At 40.7% G+C, this 21,773-nt stretch overlaps 1 protein-coding gene across 1 annotated transcript in view; it reads right to left on the bottom strand.

The window, feature by feature from the left end:
* LOC102536615 (pecanex 2) overlaps positions 1 to 21,773 on the bottom strand; it is a 236,173-nt gene that overhangs the window by 206,208 nt on the left and 8,192 nt on the right. The window contains exons 5-7 of the mRNA XM_072972392.1: positions 11,115 to 11,262; positions 10,832 to 10,977; positions 8,404 to 8,497 (exon numbers count right to left, since the gene is read on the bottom strand). Coding sequence (XP_072828493.1) covers positions 8,404 to 8,497; positions 10,832 to 10,977; positions 11,115 to 11,262 — 388 coding nt within the window. The remainder of the gene's footprint in view (positions 1 to 8,403; positions 8,498 to 10,831; positions 10,978 to 11,114; positions 11,263 to 21,773) is intronic.

Raw genomic sequence — 21,773 nt, 5'->3', positions numbered from 1 at the left:
GCTATTCCTAACTAACATAAAGCCAAGAGTCTACAAGAGGTGATTATTTTTTACAACCTTCTTGCCTGCCTGCCGTCTTCGGGATCCAGGTATGGACTTAAGCACTGTGACTTTAAAGGCTTTCCTGGGAGTTGATCTCAGTAAGTAAGGGAGGCTTTATTGAGACAAGGGTCAGACAGGCTAATCGTAACGATGTCAACAAAAGAGTAAGAATTCTGAGAAGGCAATAAAGATTAAGTACAGGGCTTCAGTCTACCTTCGGAGTGTAGCACATAATGGGTTTGGAAGTTTAGGACTTCTAAATAAGCCTAATTTACAATCAGAACAACAGCTGTTTTGATACACACTTCAATGATTCGTAAACAAACAAAAGCCAAAAAATAAGTGAATCCAGATGCATAAATAGATGATTACCCACGTAATCTATTCTACTTTTTAAATAAAAACAAGTCGAGGTACCAAAATCCCCAATAAAAATCCTGTAAACTAATTTGCTCCGGAATGAGCCTTCCATTCAGTGGACTACCAAGCCAGCTTCAGGAGTAATGCAGACTCAGAATGAACGTAAATACTACGTCCTTCCATGGGGTCTCACTAGGGAGCAGACGATATGCATTTTGCATGCATTTTCATGCTTGCTTGTGACACTAGAAAAGGTGGATTCATACTAAAGCAGAAGAAAGCTCTGCTATGTTACTTGGAAGAATTTATAGACAAAAGAAATGTAAATCTTGGTTGAACAAAGAATAGAAACTATCAAGCTTTAATTACAAGCCCTCCAGGGGAAAAAACAAAAGTCCACTCCGTAGTGAACCCTTTGGACTCAAAACACACTTCCACTTGTAGGCAGGGTCACCCCCCAACCCTTCCTAGGCAGACAGTCTACTTCAACTTTGATTTTCCAGGTAGATGAGCTCAGATTGGGCTCTGAGCTACTGAATCAATCCTGTGTCCTAGGACATGAATTTATCCTCTGAAACAGTTTTTAAGTAGCCATTCCAAATTCTGAATTCAAGCCACAGTTCCCTTATTCTAGTTCCTGGGGAAAGCAGAACTGCATGAGATAATGTTACCAAAGATACCGCTTTATGGACAAGTTATCGCACACCCGAAAAATGCTGCTTGTCTGTCTTTGGCGGTTAATGAGAAATGTGTTGGTTCCCACAATGACCAGTGGGGCCAAGGAGGGAAACTTGTTTCCTCTCTTGATTTCCGCCAGGAATCCCCAAAGAGACATGGAAGTCACACTGCAAACAGTTCCCTATTCATACTTGGGAGTCAGGGACATAAAGCTGTCACAGGGCCACCAGGTTTACCAACGGCAAAGAGGAACGGCCTTCTTGCCAATGATGAGAATTGGTGGTTTAATGGCTTAGTTGGAGGCAATTCCAGCCATGGAAGTCGCCTTCCAGGGAAACAGCTGCTGCTTTTCCAGTATCTTGCATGGCTGAAGGGCTTAGAAACAGCCCCAACTAGGAGCCCTGCCAAGTTCAGAATCAAAGTTTATGTTTATTACAGTGGAACTCTAAAGTTAATGGCATTAAAAGCCACGGATATAACAGTAAAGTACTTTCTCTACAACCGGTTGACAGGGAGAATACGGAGCACTTAACCACCTTAAAAGCTCATAAAGTGGCTCATAAAAGTGCCAGAGGAAAAGCTTCCCTGGGCCTGAAGTCCGGCTCTTTTGCTGTATACAGTCGTGGTGAATTTCGCCACTGTCCTACTGCTTGGAGACAGTAATGACCACTGACATTTTCTTGGTGTCCTCTGTAGCAGGTACTGTCCTAAGCTCCGTATATACTATTAAATTTAGTTTTTAAAGCCGTCGCTTAAACACATCACTGATATTACTTCCATTCATGGATTAGGAAACAGACGCTTCAGACAGTTAAGTAAGTTGCTCCCTATCGACCCAAAAGTCACGCTCAGCGCAGGCACTGGCATCGGGACAGTCCAAGACGAAAGTGCAAGTTCAGGCCATGAGATGTGACCCCTCTGAGGTCAGGGAAGGGTGGATCTCAAAGTGGAGAGTTTCCATCACAGTCCCCTTTCACAGGGACAGAGAGAATCATTTCCTCATGGCTGAGTGGAACAGAGGACTGGGAGGTCTAATTTGAGACTCAATTTCGATTTCTATGGAAAGTGGTTCAAGACAGGCATTTTGCAGGGTGTCCCCCCCCCCATTTTCCCCACCTAGAAAGGAGAGGAGAGGACGTTCTGTAGTCCAATATGTCGACCAGGCCAACTGCTTCTGACTCTTCCTCCCCCAGCAATCACAAGGGGAGGTAGTCATCCGAGGATGCTTTGATAATCTCACTTTCGCTGGGTTGTTTCTGTCTGCAAAGAGGTCTGGTTACTCCCACTGCAATTAGAACAAAGTGTGAATTCCTCAACCAGGCTCCATGACCAGCACCATCTGCCTCCTCCCCTCCTGTTCGGCCTCCCACCTGCTGTCCCTAAATGCCCGGCTGGCGTTTGCTGTCAAGAACCCCGGCTGGGCGATCCTTGTCATCTCCAATGATTCATGTGATCCAATTCACTATTTACTGCCCACCTATCTGCCTACAGAGGGTGAAGTGAGGGCTATCTGTACAGGGTTATCTTTATCACCTCTGTATAGGGTGCCTTTGCACCCCAGCCATGGCCACTTTTCTTTAGACAAGAACAGTCTAGAAGAAGAGCTGGGAGTCTTCCACACCAGGGAGAATGTGATTAGCACTCCTCTGCTGTCAACACAGAGGGATGGGTTCATTGTCACAGTAGGGCTGATGAGGGAAAGATGGATAAAAGGGACAGATGGTAATCTGCGCTTTGAAGGTAAGAACTCCAGAAAGAAGAAATAAGTGGAGAAGGGTGTTCTAGGCAAAGAAAAGTCGATGCCCGGAAGAGGAAGGGCTGGCGGTGGGCTACACGGGCCTCAGGGAGAGGAGAGGTGAGGCCTGGGGCTGTGAAGGGGGCCTGGAGGAGCGGGCTGCCTGTGCGCCTGCTCAGGGAGCAGGGGCCATGGAAGGGCGCACCGAGAGCACACATGTTAGCAGGGGGCTGCTCCACGTGGGTGTCGAGCACTGGGTGAAGGCCCAGACTTCAGAGCAGAGTCGGCCACAGCCAACCACACACCTGTCATCCGTGGTCTGTGGTGTTTCAAAAAAAATTTTAAATAGACAACATTAAACAAAATAGATTTTTACAAAGAAACGGGTATATCTCTGTAGGAAATAAAACTGGGAAATCTGGTCACCTAGGCTTCCTGAGCTGGTATAAGCACACTGAAGATCAATGCTGGAGAGGGTGTGAAGAAAAGGGAAACTTCTACACTGCTGCTGGGAATGCAGTTTGGTACAGCCACTATGGAGAACAGTATGGAGGTTTCTGAAAAAACTAAAAATAGAGCTACCATATGATCCTGCAATCCCACTCCTGGGCATATATCTAGATAAAAATACAATTCAGAAAGACACATGCACCCCAATGTCCACAGCAGCATTATTTACAATAGCCAAGACATGGAAGCAACCCAAATGTCCATTGTCAGATGACTGGATAAAGAAGCTGTGGCATATTTATACAATGGAATACTACTCAGCCATAAAAAAGAATGAAATAATGCCATTTGCAGCAACATGGATGGACCTAGAGATTATCATTAGTTTATTATTGTTGTTGTTGTTGTTATTATTATTATTAGTGAAAAGGTAAGTCAGAGAATGACAAATATCATACGATATCACTTATATTTGGAATCCAAAAAATGATACAAATTAACTTATTTACAAAGCAGGAATAGACTCACAGACATGGAAAACAAACTTATGGTTACCAAAGGGAAAAGGGGTGGGAGAGATACATTAGGAGTTTGGGATTAACATATATACACTACTGTGCATAAAACAGATAAACAACAAGGACCCACTATATAGCACAGGGAACTATATTTAATATCTTATAATAACATACCATGGAAAAGAATCTGAAAAAGACTGTGTGTGCATATATATACACATATATATATAAAAAACTGAATCACTTTGCTATACACTAGAAGCTGACACAACATTATAAATCAACTATAATTTTAAAAAAAATACAAAGAGAAGAAAACAAGAAGCAGCCGCCTTCTGGGGGCAGGACAAATGCCCTCCAAAGGACTCAGCACCCAGCACTCCTGCCATTCAGCCATGGGCCTGCTTCACCTACTTATACAGCTTGCCTGGGCACCAAGGCATTGAGGCTGTGGCCCCTGCTGTGGGGAAGATGTGCAGAGGGTGAGATTTAAGTGTCAATTGGCCGCCCCCTAGCTCCTGACATTGGGCATCCAGTCTTTGTTTCCTTTTTTGTAAAGTGGAGCTAATATCACCTACCTCCATTATGTTGTGCACATGAAAAAAGATAATTTCACATTTAGCATGGTGCTTAGTGCATAATGCATCTTTCGTTAGTGATGGCTGCTGACATCAGAATCATTGTAAGAAAATGTTCCCTTGCAGGGCCAGAGAAGGCCATAATGTTGCTCCTCAGAGAAAGACAAGGCACAGCTGAACACAGGTGTAAGCTGTGAGTGACTTGGCCCATCCAAGTCACACAGTCCTGAGCTGCTGTCAATGCCCTTGATCAGCTGTGTTCTGCTCTGATGGCGTTCTTTACCTGTACCACCAACGCAGGACTGCTGGTCTCCTACACACACACACACACACACAGGTATGTTAATGCAGGGATGAGCATATTTCAATTAAACCAGCTTGCCTGCTTTCAACCTATTTTACCACAGTTTTCCTTTCATTCAACTACTTCAAACAATACCCAAACCATCATGTGCTTCCATGGAAGCTAAGGCTTATTACAAATCCAAAGGAAGTAGCCTCCCACGAATGGGTGGCACAATTTTCAACATCTCTGAGTCTGGGGAGGAGTGTGAGACTGTGGGACTATCCATCCTCAGCCTGTCAGACAGCAGTTTAGATCCAGAAGCTCATCCAACTCTACGTAGGACTGAGCCATTTTCCTGAGCATGAATTAAACAGATGGCAGCCCCAGATCTGCTTTTCCAGAACAGCAGGGGAACAGCTTCAGTGCTGTGATTTTGCTAAGTGAAGTGAGTGAAGTTTTGTGCTCCTGTACCAGACAGGAAGCACTGGCCATCCCCTCTGTCCACGGTCCTGACTGACCACAACATCTATAACAAAGTTCCCTCTACAGGACTAACTTATTTGATAGAGCAGACAGTGTTGAGGACAGTTGTATTCTCCAATAATAGCCTATACATATGTGTACATTATTTTATTTTTCTAAGCCCAAGAAAGAAAAGCTATGCGTTCCTTCCTAGAACTCTTAGGACCAATGCCCTGTCAAATTCCCTTGGGGAAAGAGCAGGTTGTTAAAGACTTAGCACTTAGCACGTGGACCAAGATCCTGTCCATCAGAATGTTCACGTACAAGAAACCTATGTGACTCAGGATCAGACTCACAAACATAGAAAACAAACTTATGGTTACCAGGGAGGACAGGGGTAAGGTGGAGGGATAAACTGGAAGTTTGGGATTATTAGATACATGCTAATATATGTAAAATAGATAAATAACAAGGTCCTACTGGACAGCACAGGGAACTATATTCAAAATCTTGTAATAGCCTATAATGAAAAAGAACATGAAAAAATATATATAAATATATATATGGATAACTGAATCACTATGCTGTACACCAGAAACTAACACAACATTGCAAACCAACTGTATTTCAATTAATAAATAAATAATTTTTTAAAAGACAATGAAAAAAAAAAACAAGAAATGTAAGAGACAACTAGGGACATTGCTCAAAGTTTTTCTTTAAAGGAAAGTTGCTTTTATAAAACGTGATCATTATTCTCTTTAAAGAAGCATAGTAATTAATCGAATTGCCATTTTGCTGGAAAGACAGTCCTCTGGGGTCATCTGTTGAGTTCTGCTGCCGAGCATCTATGCACCCTACTCCAGATGCCCCTCTGAAGAGCCACCCCACTACTTCCTCAGCGGGAACCTGCGATGCCAGGTCAGCGGATGTACGCAGACCCAAGCCAAGTACTGCCTTGGTGACTCGGCTCAGGGCTCGTGGCCCCAGTCAGAACAAAGAAGTTCCACAATGAGACTTACACTGGGGCTTATGGGAAAGAAGCATGTGCTCCCCGCTGGACTTGAAGAGGGAAGACATGGAGTGGGGCTACTACCAGCATCTTCTGACGGTCAGGATGTGTTTGAGGGTGGAAGACAGCCAAATGAGAGACTGACGGAGAAAGAGAAGTGACACCCGTGAAGACACCTCCATCACACGGCCCCAAATTCCCATTTTGATGAAGCCCATTTGACTTGGATTTCTCTCGTGTGTAACAGAAAAGGTCTAAAGGTTCCCTGGACATGAAAAGGCAGATCTAGGAAGGGGCTGACATCTTGACACTCTCCACTAAGCCACATGGCTTCACAGGAAAGCTCAGCACAAAGACATTCTGCACCATTCCTCCAATACCAGCAGGGCCCAAACCTACCCTTGCCCGAAGCTCTTTCACCAAGAGTGAACGAATCCGCTGTGGCAAATCTAAGCCGAAGCAGGTCTCAGAGTGGAGGGCAGGTTAAACAGGAAAGAGCTCTCATAGGGAAAGCAAATGCAGAGGAAATGAAAAAAAGCCAGAGTTGGGGGAAATTTAATGAAGAGAGAGAAATTAAGGGGAGAGGGTGAGTGCATGGGTGTCTCTCGGGGAGGCCTGGTCTGAGGAGGAGGGGCTTATTGAAACCCCTGTCGGCACCCTCTTTAATTCTTACCTGCACACTGTCCGTTTTTAGTTTTCTCAGGCTCTGGCTCTGTGGCCTTATTTTAACTGGCATTTTGGGCAAAAGCAGTTAAAGTATTTCCCTAGGGGTAAAGTAAAGTACATCTATCCAGGAAAATCAAAATTAAAGTCTTGTAAATTTATTCTGGGATAAAAGAAGAGGCTTCTATTTGTTTCAAATTCAGTTTAAAAATGCCACTGCTTTCAAGGGAGGCTTGTAGACTAGCAGGACAGCTTTGAAGCCGTGTTCTCCAGTCATTCAGCATTTTGTCTGGAAGAAGCCGCCACCTTAGACGACTCAACTCATCACACCCCTGTAACCAAACATCCTGGAGGCTGGAGCAGACATGTGGATGCCAGGCGTCCCTCACCTCTGAGGTCTCCACGTGCATGAGGACTTTGCATGTGTCTTGGCTAGAAAAGGAGGATTTTGTTCTGTCTGTTTTGATGGGAACGCGGGTACCAGTGGAGACAGAGGAGGAGTGCAGGGCACGCAGGGGAGGGAGAGACCATGCCTGTTTCCCCACAGGACTGACTGTGGCCACAAGCAGGATGCGTCAGGGTTGGGGCCCAGGTGGAGCTGAGCGGCTGAGAGAGCTGTCACCTACAGCACCCGTCAGATCTCCCATGGCGGCTGCCACCAGCATTCCTGAGTAGGTGAGAAGCAGCAAAGGTGACAGGAGGATGTGCTAAAAGGTTGGCACACAGCAGACTCCCATTTGGAGGCCAGCTTGCAGGGACAAGGACAGACTTGCACACTAGAGGCTCCCCCTTCAATTTCCCTGGTAGGCAAATTTTGACCTTAGGAAGGAAAACTGAACCACAGAGTCTAGAATTAGAGTTCCAACAACTCCTTTTGTATTCTTTAGACATGAAGCCTAAGGCATTTCCGTTATACCATGAAAGTCTTCCCAAAAGCCACAAATATGCACACAAACAAAGAAATGTACATGAAAAATTTACTTCCTCACTCAGAGCAAGCAACTGAGACATATCCAGATGGGTTATCCTCGAAGAATCTCGGAGTCCAGGATAATGGATGAATTCAGTCTGCCACTGATAAGACACAGTTTGCCCAGTGAGCACCACCATTAATCCAAGGATGCTCTGGATACACAAGTTAATTCAATATCAACTTAATTAATGTCATTAAGAAAGTTACTCAATGCATTCTGAAGGAGAATAGAAAAGATGTTCAGATCATCCATCTACAAAAGAGCCTGCCTCATTAGTGCAGATGAGAACTGATTATATCTCTAGTCCGCTCCTTGGAACAAATTTAATACATTCTTGAGCTGCACCACTGCCTCTCCCAAAGGGAGCATAATTGTTTACATGGGGTCCCGTCTATTTATACCTACATGTTCTATTCTATAGAATATTCTTGGAAGTGGCTTCTAGGAAAACAGTTCCGTTTATTTTTTGATTATTCCACCATATCAGAGTTTCTTTTTCTTTCGCACAAAACCCACATGCTTTGACACTTACAGACGGATCAGCACGTTCATTCAACACCAGCATCCTCACCTCATTTAGTCAGAGTAAGTTGCATGCCCCGAAGCAAAGCAACACCCCTAAACCTGAAAACAAGCCCCACTCACCGAGCGTGAGAGAAGCCGTCATAATTTGATGAGTGATGCTGGAAAGGACCTTCTTTCTGATTGCCAGACTTTAAGTAACAGGATTTAATTTCCCCTGCAAAATTTCAGCAAAGAATATTACACAATTATTTGTATATGATCATGTCAGCTTGTACTTTTTTTCAGTTAGAGGGAACTCATTTTAGACTATTTTAATACCAACTGTTGGTAATCGAGGTCCATTCTTTGTTCTTCTCCATAGCATGTGTAACCTGAGATAATGTTGATGTATGTCTCTGATAATACGCCTAGACAAGTTTGACTCAGTTCCTTAATTGCTCTTGACTGATTAATTTGCACCATTGCTAATTCACTTCTAAATAATCTTTTCAATGCATTGTTTGTATGATCTCTTCATGTGTCACCTGAAACTAACACTGTAAATCAATTACACTTCAATTAAAAAAAAAAGTTTTTAAACTCTTCATGTGTTAGAATGATCTGTGAATGCCGTAACAGGGTGGGTTTTTTGTTTTTTGGTTTTTTGGGATTTTTGGTATCCTGTGCAAAAAGAGGCTTATTAAGTGTGTGATTTTGACCAGGTGGGACCACCCGTACCTTTGAGTTTGCAGATGAATAGCGGCATAGCGGCTGACTGATGTGTCAGCCCAGTAATGAGAAAAAGCAAGAGACGGAATTAATCTGCAGAGTTAAATTAGCCTGCTAACATGGTTCAAGGTATTGAGGTGTGAAATCAGTTCACTTTGTAAATGTGAACGGTCTCTCCCCAGAAGAGGTTTTAGGAGTACCTTCTTCAGGTGACATGGGAGCGTAATTAACCTTGTCTGTTACCAGCAGTGGCAACGCAGTCTGCAGTGCTGGACGTCAACTTGAAGGCTGTCTCACCAAGAGAGACATTCACAATGACAACCACAGCCTGTCTGGAGGCTTCCATAGAAGTACTAATGCTCTTCTTTGTAGTGTAAAAGTCACCATGTATTTCCACAGATGACAAAGCACTTCAAACTATAAACTACTGGTCTATAGACAGCATAACCTGTAATTTGTTGTCCAAACTAGGATCCTTTTGAGAGTAAAATAACAAGCATTCATTGATCTATAAGGGACTTAACCCAAGACCCATCCTAGAAAAACTAGGACCTATGCCGCTTATCCACAGAACCTTGAACTTGGCACTTAATGATTCTTTTCTTTTCTTTCTCTTTCTTTCTTTCTTTCTTTTATTTTAACTATTTTTTATAATGATAGCATTATAAATTTATAATAATAGCATTAAAAATTTTTTTTAAATTTATAGTAATAGTGTTACAATATATCAAGGTCATATTTTCAGCATATATTCAATAAATATTTACTAGGTGCTAGACATCACCTTCCTGAAGTTTACAACTGTGAGGGGGAAAATGTCATTAATCAAATTATTATATCAGTAAACAATTAGAAGCTGTAATACTCTCAGAGAAGGAAAAGGATAGGCCATTTAGAGAGGAAAAAAGCAGAGGAACCTGACTAAGCCTGGGGAGTCCAGAAAGAGTTTTCCTGAAGAACTTTCTTTAGAATTGAGATCTGAAGGATAAATAGCACAATGTGGGCATAGGGACATGGCATGTGCAAAGGCCCTGAGGAAGGAGGGCACACACTGTGTTCTAAGAACATTACGTGTGAGAAATGAGGGGTAGGAAGGGATAAATTGGGAGTCTGAGATTTGCAGATACTAGTATATATAAAATAGATAAACAAGTTCATAGTGTATAGCACAGAGAACTATATTCAATATCTTGTAGTAACCTACGGTGAAAAAGAATGTGAAAATGAATATATGTATGTTTGTCTATGACTAAAGCACTGAGCTGTACACCAGAAATTGACACAACATTGTAAACTGACTACACTTCAATAAAAATATATATACACAAAAAGAATTAAGTCTTCCTGTTTCAAAGCCCCTTGCAGGTATCCCCTACTTTTCGAAAGTTCACTTTACAACACTTCAATTTTAAAAACCTTTGTTTGCTAACCCAAAGAAATCCCAAAATGACTTTTGCTTCTACAAAATCAGGCTAGAAGTGAAAACAGCATTCAGTGTCTGTTTTGCAGGGCGCTGTTACAGAGCCAGTGCACACCCCACGCAGTGAGAGCAGCATCCCCAAGCTCCCTCCCCGGGATCTACACCCAGCATCACGGCGTCAAGTCGCTACAGCTTTGAACTGTCCAGGAGCACCTGTGTCTTACACTGGTTTATTTTGTGCATCCTTAGGTAACCGCTTCTTTGCTTTACATCATTCTAGTTTAGGGAAGGTTTCATAGGACCGCTCTCCTTTCGGATAGCAGGGAAAACTGTCCTCAGGTTAAGAGACCACGTGGGACTTTGCGAAAGCTGCCAGCCTCACCCTGTCTTCCTCGTGAGTACAGAGCTCTAAAGACTTACCATGTTCATCAATGAAGACATGCATAGCATCCACAGACATCTCATCTTGCACCGACGTTTCAGGCCCACTGATGACTTGCAACACAGAGCTATCTTGTTGGGAAGTTACCCTGTAGATTATCTGTCTTTGTCTGTTGCCCTGGAAACTTAACATATACACACGTTTCAAAAGCAATCCGGAACACCTCCTTATCCTTAACAAAGCATTAAAAGAAGCAGCCAGTCAATGAGGCTGTTTCACTCTCCGCACCAACATGAAACTAAGTAAGTATGTTATCCTTACAGGGTCGGGATCTTGGCGGGCTCAGTGAGTCCGGGGCTGGTACTGGTGTGGTCTTGACTTTGTATGTCTGATTTTCCTTGCTTAGCACTGTGTCCACTGGGCTTTTCACTTTCCAGGATTTCCTCCTTTTTCTCCTGGGAACGATCATCTGAAAAACATGGTTTTATGTGTTAACATAATATGAAACAAGAGATCAGTGAGAAAATACTTGAAAATAAGGTACCAAAACTGAAGCAAGACTAGAGAGAAAAATCTAAACTGCTCCTGTGAATTCAGAATATAGTAAATAAATTTTCACTTTACTAATTAGACTTTTGAAAGTGCATATATATCAGAGACACGTTATTTAAGACATCCACAAAGACCACCTACTAGTACGGACTGAAGGACTTGAAATAACTTCAGTGACCACTGCTTACCCAGCTGAAAACAACCCATGTAGATGACTTAGGCCTGAAAGGTTCATAACTCATATGTGGACAGCATCTGATGAAAAAATTTACATAAATACCCCGGCTATTTTGCAGTCGGGTTCCATTTACCATTTTAAAACTTTATCAATCTTTCCTTCTCCATCTCAGAATCTAAATTCTCCAGCTAACGGTAGAATCGGTCTCTTCATGAAGCAGCTGCTCATTCAATCTGGCTGAATGCGAACAACCAAATGCTTGGTCCCATGGAGAACTCAGTGAGATCCAACCCCTGCTTCTTACGCTAAGAATATTTAAAGGTGAGCAAGCATTCCAAGATCGATAGGTACATATTGAGGTTTTGAATTTTTAGAATCTTCTCTAAATAATGGATAAAAACAAGGGTCTTAGTTTACATCATTATGCAAAGCAGAATCTGCCCTGGAAGGTCAGCCTTTCTTGCCTGAGGACAAATCCCAGCTGCCACTTTTAAGGTCACTGTGTCCACTGTATTCCCACGACCAATATACCCAGAGCTGTCTCCTTCTGCGTCAATTTTTGTCTGAACGCAGCTGAATAGTTTGAACCTACAGGCTCTTTCAAGACATGCCGTTCAGAAAGACCACCAAGGTCGGCCTCAGCCTCCAAAAAGTGAAATCATACTAGCCTCCCTGCTTTATAAATCACATCATTACGTATAAAACAAAGTTGTTCATCCTTAGACTCCGAGTAATCAGAGAAACATTGCTGGCTTCTCTGGGACTCCTGAAGGTAAATATTCCCAGTGCATCTGTGAAACAGAATTTCTTTGGTACAAAAATGTTTGCATGTCATTTGACAGCTTGTCAAGATAGAAGTTTTCACAGTTTTCAAGAAACGCACTGGTGAGAAAGTGCTATTATAACAAATAGCTTTAGCCAGTAATCATGTTGCATAAAAATTTCAGGGAGGTACGTTTAGACAGTTCAACCTCCTCAAACTACACATATGTGGACTCATTTGTTCCCATCTCTTTTAATATCTTAGTCTTTTCTTCTCTTAAATGGGCACATTACTTATGTGAACCTACAGGTTATATTTTTCTTTTTCCCTTTAAAAATACACATTTAACTGAAAAAGATTATGAAAAGGAATATATACATGTATATGTATGACTGAACTATTATGCTGCACTCCAGAAATTGATACAACATTGTAAACTGACTATACTTCAATTTAAAAAAAGAGAAAAAATACACATTTATAGGAATTTTTTTGTTTCTAAAAATAGTACACATTAATGGCATATAATTTAAAACTAGAGAAAAGGAAAAGAATTTAAATTACTCTTAACCCCACCATGCTGATACCAGAACCAATTTGATACATGATACACCAGTAATTTTTTCTATGCATCATTCTTTTTTTCAAAAATTAAGTCATAATACAGACGTAGCTTTATAACTGCTATATTTATCTTAAAGTATTTTAAATATTTAATGACATTAGATACTCTTCTACATCATCCAAAAATGGAAGTTAGATAATACTACATTAATATAGTATAATTTATTAAACTAGACCCCAATTGTTATACATTTAGGTTGCTTCAATTTTTTTATACTACAGACAATTCTTCAAAAATCATCTCCACATGCATTCATGACTATTTTCTTAGAAAGTCCAGAAGAAACTGAACATACAAGTGGACCATAGCCAGACAATATATCTAAAAATTAAACTCTGACCCACAATCTACAGCACCAGCCCAGAAAACCAAGCCATTATCTACAACAACCAGTCCAGGAACCCAGAATCCTACGTACAAGTGAGAGTTGCAGGAAGTCTGGCCGTTACTTCTAGCAAATGGTTCAGGAAGCCAAACAATAACCCCTGTAGCCGTCATCCCCAAACGGCCAGGACTTGATTAATAACTGACAGTCTCCCTAATTTTTGTCCCTACTTCCAACTAGAGAAATCCAACCAACCAGAGAAAGCCAAATATGCTCCCCTAACCAATCTAACCAATCACGTGGGATGCTCTAACTAGCAGCCTCCAGCTTCTCCAGGACAGCAGCCTCTAATCACACCTAAGCCTTCCTTTTTTCTATTACAAAGCTTTCCCTGGAGTCTCTGTCAAAACGCAGTTGATGGTGGCCAACTCCCTTGTTCTAGCAAACTCTGAATTACTTACTTCTTCTCATTTGAGTGGTCTCTGTTTATTTCCCAAATTAAAAATGAAGCTGTATCAAAACAAATCAAAAACATGATTTTAAAGGCTGTGGGTAAGTGTGTGATTTTCCAAAGCCTTGAACTTTAGAATAGTCCAAGTCCTAAACATAATCCTTTATGGAGATGACCTGGGTTGGAAATCAGAGTACCATAGAGAAAACTGGAAGTTTCATATCCTTTTACCATCATGTCCAAGCTCTAACCCTGTTTCACTCTCAAGCAATAAGAGGATTAGGGGACATTCCCTAGGCTGTTAATATCATCAAACGCTCTCATATTGTTTTATAAATAAACTCCAAAACTGGTTTTCTAGATTACAATAAGTAATAAATTATCATTTAGTGCCAGAGGAACAAAGAGATAATAGCCATCTCAAAGATATAAGACACCACTGAAAACCATCTAATTTGCCAACTTTGACCCTGACTACCTTCCCAGAATTAAAGGACTTATCGTCCTTCTATTTTATTCTTCAATTAAAAACGTCTGGGGAGAAGAGGCCAAAATGGAGGGGTAGGAGGATGTGGAGCTCACCTCCCCCTTGAACACATCAAAAACACATCTCCACGTGGAAGGTTTCCCACTGAAAACAAACTGGAGACTGGCAGACAGACTCCTGTACAACCAAGGCTGGAAGAAAGATCCACACGGAGTTGGGTAGGAAGGGAAGAGGAGAGATCAGGCTAGGACCTGTGCCCTTGGGAGGGGACACAAAGAGGGTGGGGCTGCACAGCCTGGGAGATCCTCCCTGGGGAGTGAGTGGTTCTAACTGCATATTGGGTGCCTGAGCCCTGGGGTCCGACACCAGGAAGACAAGTCCGCTTAGCTGCTTAGAATAGCAGTGGGACTGAGAGTGGGGCTGTAAGAAGCCTAGATTCCACTCATGAAGAGTGCACAAATGCTCGCTTACTCCTGAAACAAGGTGGAGGCAGCCGATCGGAATTGCCTGGGACTCTGGAGGTTTGCCCTGGCCACCACAGCATGCGCCCCAGCACCTGCCGAGCACATGTTCCAAGTCCTCTTGCTCCGGTGCAGCTCCACACTAGGACAAGAACTGCCATGGCCGGGGAGAGTACTCAGGTGTGAGGGATGAAAATGGGTTAGACCTGGGACGGCATCTGGAAGGCGATGAGGGTGGGCATTGCTGGCTCTCAAGGAGGCAAGTCAGGAGATGTCTCAAGCTCTGACTGGCATGTTGGGATCACTCCAGTGCGTGCGCCACCCACATTAAAGCGCCCTCTCTAGCCCCACTCCTCTTGCTCCAGCACTACTCCCCTCCAGGGCAAGGTGCTGATGCTGGGAGCGAAGATAGTGCACACTTAAAAGAAATGAAACCAGCTTGTTTGTACCCAACCCGCAAGGCTTCTGCTCCAGCCACTTGGGACCCTACCCTGCCTCTAAAAGGGCAGTGTCAGTCACCATGCACAAGAGAAGCCCTGGCTGCCACCTGGCTCTGGCTCTAGACGCTCCATCTCCAGTCCCACCTGCCACCATGGTGACAGTTGCCAGAACACCCTGTGGAAAGTCATGACTTATGCTCACGTCAGATCCAGCTCTCCCACCAGAGCCACTGGGCACACACAGATTGCACAGGGATGCTCTCACACCTGGAAGGACACCTGTTCAGGACTGGGATAGGTAACTGTTTCACCTGATGTCGTAGAGACAGAGAAAGTTCAACAAAATGAGAAGACAGAGAAATTTGTCTCAAATGAAACAAGAAGAAAAAACTCCTGAACAAACTAATGAAACAGAGATAAATAATTTACCAGATTAGAGTTTCAGAGCATTAGTAATAAGAATGCTAACAGAACTAGGGAAAAGAATGGAGAAAGCAGTGAAAATTTTAATGAAGAACTAGAAAACATAAATAAGAACCATCATAGCTAAGGAATACAAAAACTGAAATGAAAAACACACCATAAGGAATTAACAGCAGAGTAAACGATACAGATAAATGTGTAAGTGATCTAGAAGATAGAATAATGGACAGACATCACCCAATCAGAAAAACAAAAAGAAAAGCACATTTTTAAAAGACAAGAATTGTTTAAGGGACTTCTGGGACAATATCAAGCAAGCTAACATTCACATTATAGGGTTCCTAGAAGGAGAAGAGACAGAGAACAGAGAAAAAGAGTCTAAAATGTATTTGATGAATTTATAGCTGAAAACTTCCCAAACCTGAAGAAGGAAACAGATATCCAGGCCTGGGAAGCAGAGCATCCCTAACAAGATGAATCCAAACAGACATACAGCAAGACATGTCATAATTAAAATGGCAAAAGTTTAAGATAGAGAATTCTAAAGGTAGCAAGAGAAAAACAAAGACTCACATACAAGGGGACCCCCGTAAGGCTATCAGCTGATTTTTCTGCAGACACTTTGCAGGCCAGAAGGGAGTCACACGATGTATATCAAGTGCTAAAAGGGAAAAAGCTAAAACCTATGAGACTTTATGCAGCAAGATTGTCATTCAGAATTGAAGGAGAGAGAACCTCTCAGGCAAGCAAAATAGGAAAGAGTTCAACAACACTAAACCTACCCTAAAGGAAATGTGAAAGGGTCTTCTTTTAGTAGAAAAGAAAAGGCTACAAGATGAAGGAAGCATTTATAGGAAAGGAAAAGCCTCATTTATAAAGGGAAATATATAGTAAAGGTTGTGGATAAACCACTTAAATAAATTAGTACAAAGATTAAAAGACAAAAACTGTAAAATCAACTGTAACTACAATAAATAGTTAAGGGATAAACATGAAGATGTAAAATATCACATCAAAAACACAAAACATCAGGGATGGGAGTAAAAAATGTAGAACTTTTAGAATGTGTTTGAACTTAAATGACTATCAGTTTAAAACAAGCAGATATAGTTATAGGTCAACCACAAATCAAAAACTACAATAGATACACAAAAACTGGAAAGGAACACTAGCGTACCACTAAAGCAGATAACCAAACCACAAAGGAGGAGACTAAAAGACAAAGGAAAGAACAGAGAAGAACTACAAAAACAACTGGAAAACAAGTAACAAAATGGCAAAAAGTACACATCTATCAGTAATCACTTTAAATGTCAATGGACCAAATGCTCAAATCAAAGATATAGGATGGCTGATTGTATGAAAAAAAGACAAGACCCAACTACATGCTGCTTACGAAAGACTCACTTCAGAGGTAAAGACACACATAGACTGAAAGAGAGGGGATGGAAAAAGATATTCCATGCAAATGGAAATGACGAGAAAGCTGGAGTGGCCATACTCATATCAGACAAAATAGACTTTAAAACAAAGTCTGTAACAAAAAACAAAGAAGGGCATTATATAAGGATAAGAGGATTAATTTTAATAAAAGAGGATATAACATTTGTTAACATATATGCACCTACTACAGGAGCACATAAATGTATAAAGTAAATATTAACAGATATAAGAGATAAATATTAACTGTAAATATTCACAGATATAAAGGGAGAAATTGACAACAATACAGTAATAGTAAGGGATTTTAACAGTCCACTTAAATCAATGGACAGTCAATCATCCAGACAGAAAGTCAATAAGGAAACAGTGGTCTTAAATGACACATAAGACCAGTTGGATATCTGTAAGACATCTATATCTATCTATAATAGATATCTATAGGATATTACATCCCCAAACAGGAGAATACTCATTTTTTTTCAAGTGCTCATAGAATGTTCTCCAGGATAGATCACATGCTAGGCCACAAAACAAGCCTCAACAAACTTAAGAGGACAGAAGTTATATCAAACATTCATTCCAACCACAACAGTGTGAAACCAGAAATCAATTACAAAAAGAAAAATGAAAAAAAAAAAACTCTTGGAGACTAAGCAACATGCTATGAATAAAATAAAGAAATCATAGAGGAAATCAGAAAATACTTTGAGACAAATGAAAATTTAAAAACTTGCCAAAATCTACGAGATGCAGCAACAGCAGTTCTAAGACAGAAGTTTATGACTGAAAGCTTTTCCTCTAAAATCAGAAACAGGACAAGGATGCCCACTCTTGCCACTTCTATTTAACATAGTCCTGGAGGTCCTAGCCACAGCAATCCTACACAAAAAAGAAGTAAAAGACATACAAATCAGAAGTTAAAAAGGAAAACTGTCATTGTTTGCAGATTACATGAAACAATATATAAAAGCCCTGAAGTCGCAACCAAAAAACTATTTGAACTAATAAATGAATTCCGAAAAATTGCAGGATACAAGATTAATATAAGAAATCTTTTGCTTTTCTATACACTAATAATGATTTATCAGAAACAGAAAGCAAGAATCACATCAAAAAGAATAAAAATGCCTAGAAATAAAACTTAAACAAGGAGGTGAAAGAGCTAAAAATCTATAAACTAAAAATCTATAAAACTAAAAAAAAAAAATGATACAGGCAACTGAAGATGATACAAAGAAATGGAAGGACAGCCCACACTCAAGTGCTGGATGTCCATACTACCCAAAACAATCTACAGATTTAATACAATCTCTATCAAAACATCCATAACATTTTTCACAGAACTGGAACAGATAATCCTAAAACTTATATGGAACCACAGGGGACCCTGAGTAGCCAAAGCAATCTTGAGAAAAAAGAGCTAAGCTGGAAGTATCACACTCCCTGACTTCAGACTGAATATACTACAAAGCTACAGTGATCAGAACAGCATGGCACTGGCAGAAAAACAGACAGACGGATCGATGCAACAGAATAGAGAGCCCAAAAATAAACCAACGCACTTAAGGTCAATTATGACAAAAGAGGCAAGAATATACAATGGGGAAAAGACAGTCTTTTCAACAAGTAGTGCTGGGAAAATTGGACAACTACATGCAAAAGAATGAGATTAGAACATTTCCTCACACCATGTATAAAAATAAACTCCAAATGGATTAAAGACCTAAGTATAAGATCAGAAACAAAAAAACTCCTAGAAGAAAACACAGGCAGAACACTCTGACAGAAACTGTAGCATTATTGTTTGGACCTGCTTCCTGAGGCAAAGGGAACAAAAGCAAAAATAAACAAATGGGACTTATTTAAACTTAAAAACTTTTGTCCAGCAAAGGAAACCATCATCAAAACAAAATGACAATCTAATCAATAGGAGAAAATATTTGCAAATGATATGATTGATAAGGGGTTAATATCCAAAATACATAAACAACTTATACAAACCAATATCAAAAAAAAAAAACAAACAGCCTGATTAAAAAATGGGCAGAAGACCTGAATAGACATTTTTCCAAAGAAGACATACAGATAGCTAACAGGCACAGGAAAGATGCTCAACATGGCTAATTATCAGGCAACTGCAAATCAAAACCACAATGTCACCTCGCACCTGTCAGAGTGGCTATCATTAAAAAATCTACAAATAACAAAAGCTGGTGAGAGTGTGGAGAAAAGAGAACCCTCCTACACTGCTGGTGGGAATGTAAACTGGTGCAGCCACTATGGAAAACAGTATGAAGGTTCCTCAAAGAACTAAAAATAGAACTACCATATGATCCAGCAATTCTACTCCTGGGCATACATCTGAAGAAAACAAAAACACGAATTGGAAAAGATACATGCACCCCAATATTCATAGCAGCATTATCTGAAATAGCCAAGATAATGGAAGCAACCTAAGTGTCCATCAGGAGAAGACTGTATAAAGAAGATGTGGTATATATATATATTTACAATGGAATACGACTATTTAGTCATAAAAAGAATGAAATTTTGCCATTTGCAGCAGCATGGATGGACTTAGAGTTATTATGCTTAGCGAAATAAGTCAGACAGAGAAAGACAAATACCGTATGTTATCACTTATATATGGAATCAAAAAAATTAAACTAGTGAATATAACAAAACAGAAACAGACTCACAGATAGAGAGAATACATTAGTGTTAACTAGTGGTTACCAGTGGGAAGGGGAGGGGCAAGAAAGGAGTAGGGGATTAAGAGGGACAAACTACTATGCTTAAAATGAATAAGCTACAAGGATATATTGTACGGCACAGGGAACCTACCCGATATTTTATAATAACTATAAATGGAGTATAATCTTTAAAAATTATGCATCACTCTGTTGTACACCTGAAACTAATATAATATTGCCAATCAACTAAACTTCAATAAAAATGGGGGGGAGGTGGGTAAATCATAGGACAATAAGAAGAGAAGATGTCTGATAATTTAAAAAAAATGTAAACAAAGGGGGAAGGATATAGCTCAGTGGTAGAGTGCGTGCTTAGCACGCATGCGGTCCTGCGTTCAATCTCAAGTCCCTCCAGTAAATAAATAAATAAATAAACCTAACTACCTCCCCCACCATCAAAAATAAATAAATTTAAACAAAAAACTTCTGTCCTTTCCTGGAATAGGCATATAATCCACTCCACCTCCTCTCTCCCTGCTGTACCTGCAGGCTCTTGACAACCACGCCTGTTCCTTTCTGTACCAAACCTCATAGCATCTCCACTTCTTTGCACGCCCCCTAGGTTTCTGATCTAACGCTGTTCTTATTGAACGTGGCTGGCTGCAAAATTTAAGAGCAGAAACTTAAGTAGACAAACCAAATAAACCTCACATATAGCCTGAGGGGGAAATCAGAGTAGAAGGCTGAGATGGATCAAGTAGCAAGACTTTGCACATATTTTCCTAATTGACTCCTCAGAGCAAATCTGTAACATATTATTGTTCTTGCTTTATTGAAGAAACTGTGACCCAGATGGATTTGGTGAGTCGCCCAAGCTCACCCAGCTGGCACTGCAAATCCAAAACTTGGCCCTGGGCTACCAGGTTCTAAAGCCAGCACTCAGTCCCCATGCATACAGCTTCCTGGGAAGACACACACTGTCTGGATCAGTGCTGTCCAATACAGTCGCCAGGAGCCATATGTGGCTATTAAAATCGAGTAAAATTCAATAAAATAAAAAATTCCATTTCTCAGCTGCACAATCCCCATTTTAAGTATTTAATAGCTACACGTGGCTAGTGGCTACTGCACTGGCAGCAGCTATGGGATAATTCCATCGCTGCAGGAAGTTCTATTAGACAGTGCTGGTCTAGATGCATGAATCTTTATATTAATTAGGTGGTGAACATCCAAATCTTAAATCAGAAAGAAGTGTCTCTCCTAAGTGAGTGAGGTAAGCCAGAAAGAGAAAGAAAAATATCATGTGATATCACCTATATGTGGAATCTAAAAACATAACATAAGTGAACTTATTTACAAAACAGGAACAGAATCACAGATGTAGAAAACAAACTTATGGTTACCAGGGGGAAAGGGGTGAGAAGGGATAAATTAGGAGTTATGGATTTGCAGACACAAACTATTATATATAAAACAGATAAACAACAAGGTCCTAATGTATAGCACAAGGAACTATATTCAATACTTGTAATAGCCTATAATGAAAAGGAATATATATATATAATTGAATCACTATGCTGTACACTAGAAATCAACACGGCATTGTAAACTGACTATAATAAAAAAAAAAAAAAGAAAGATGTGTATCTTGAAGCAACCAATGCCTTCTTGTACTGCATGTGTTTGTTAAAAAGTTTAATTGAATCTCTCCTGTTCTTGTTACTCTATATGCAAAATCTTGGAGATCAAGACACAATAAAGTGAAGAATACATTCACTTAATATAATTTAAATATTCAAACTGAATGAATTTTTAGGCAAGAGTGAACCAGTCAGCCACCAGGGCAATCCATTTGGCAGAGCATCAGGAAGACAAAAAAAATTTTAAAAAGAACAAATTGCTGAGCTGCCAGTGTGGAGCCAAAGGGGCCCCTGACTGTCCAGGAGAGCAGAGAACAGCCTAGCACCAAAAATGCTACAACCCATAGGAAAGAAAATGAACCGTGTGCCATGTGAACCACAACTTCCTGCAAGCAATCCCACCACATAGACACTGTCTCATCAGTGATCTATGCAGAAATCATGTCCACAAAAATCACAGAACTGTGGACACAAAGTTAAAAGATTTCATGAAAACTCT

The sequence above is a fragment of the Vicugna pacos genome, chromosome 11, assembly GCF_048564905.1.
Source record: "Vicugna pacos chromosome 11, VicPac4, whole genome shotgun sequence".
In the NCBI taxonomy this organism is placed as follows: Eukaryota; Metazoa; Chordata; class Mammalia; order Artiodactyla; family Camelidae; genus Vicugna; species Vicugna pacos.
This window is presented reverse-complemented; position numbering and strand designations above follow the sequence as displayed.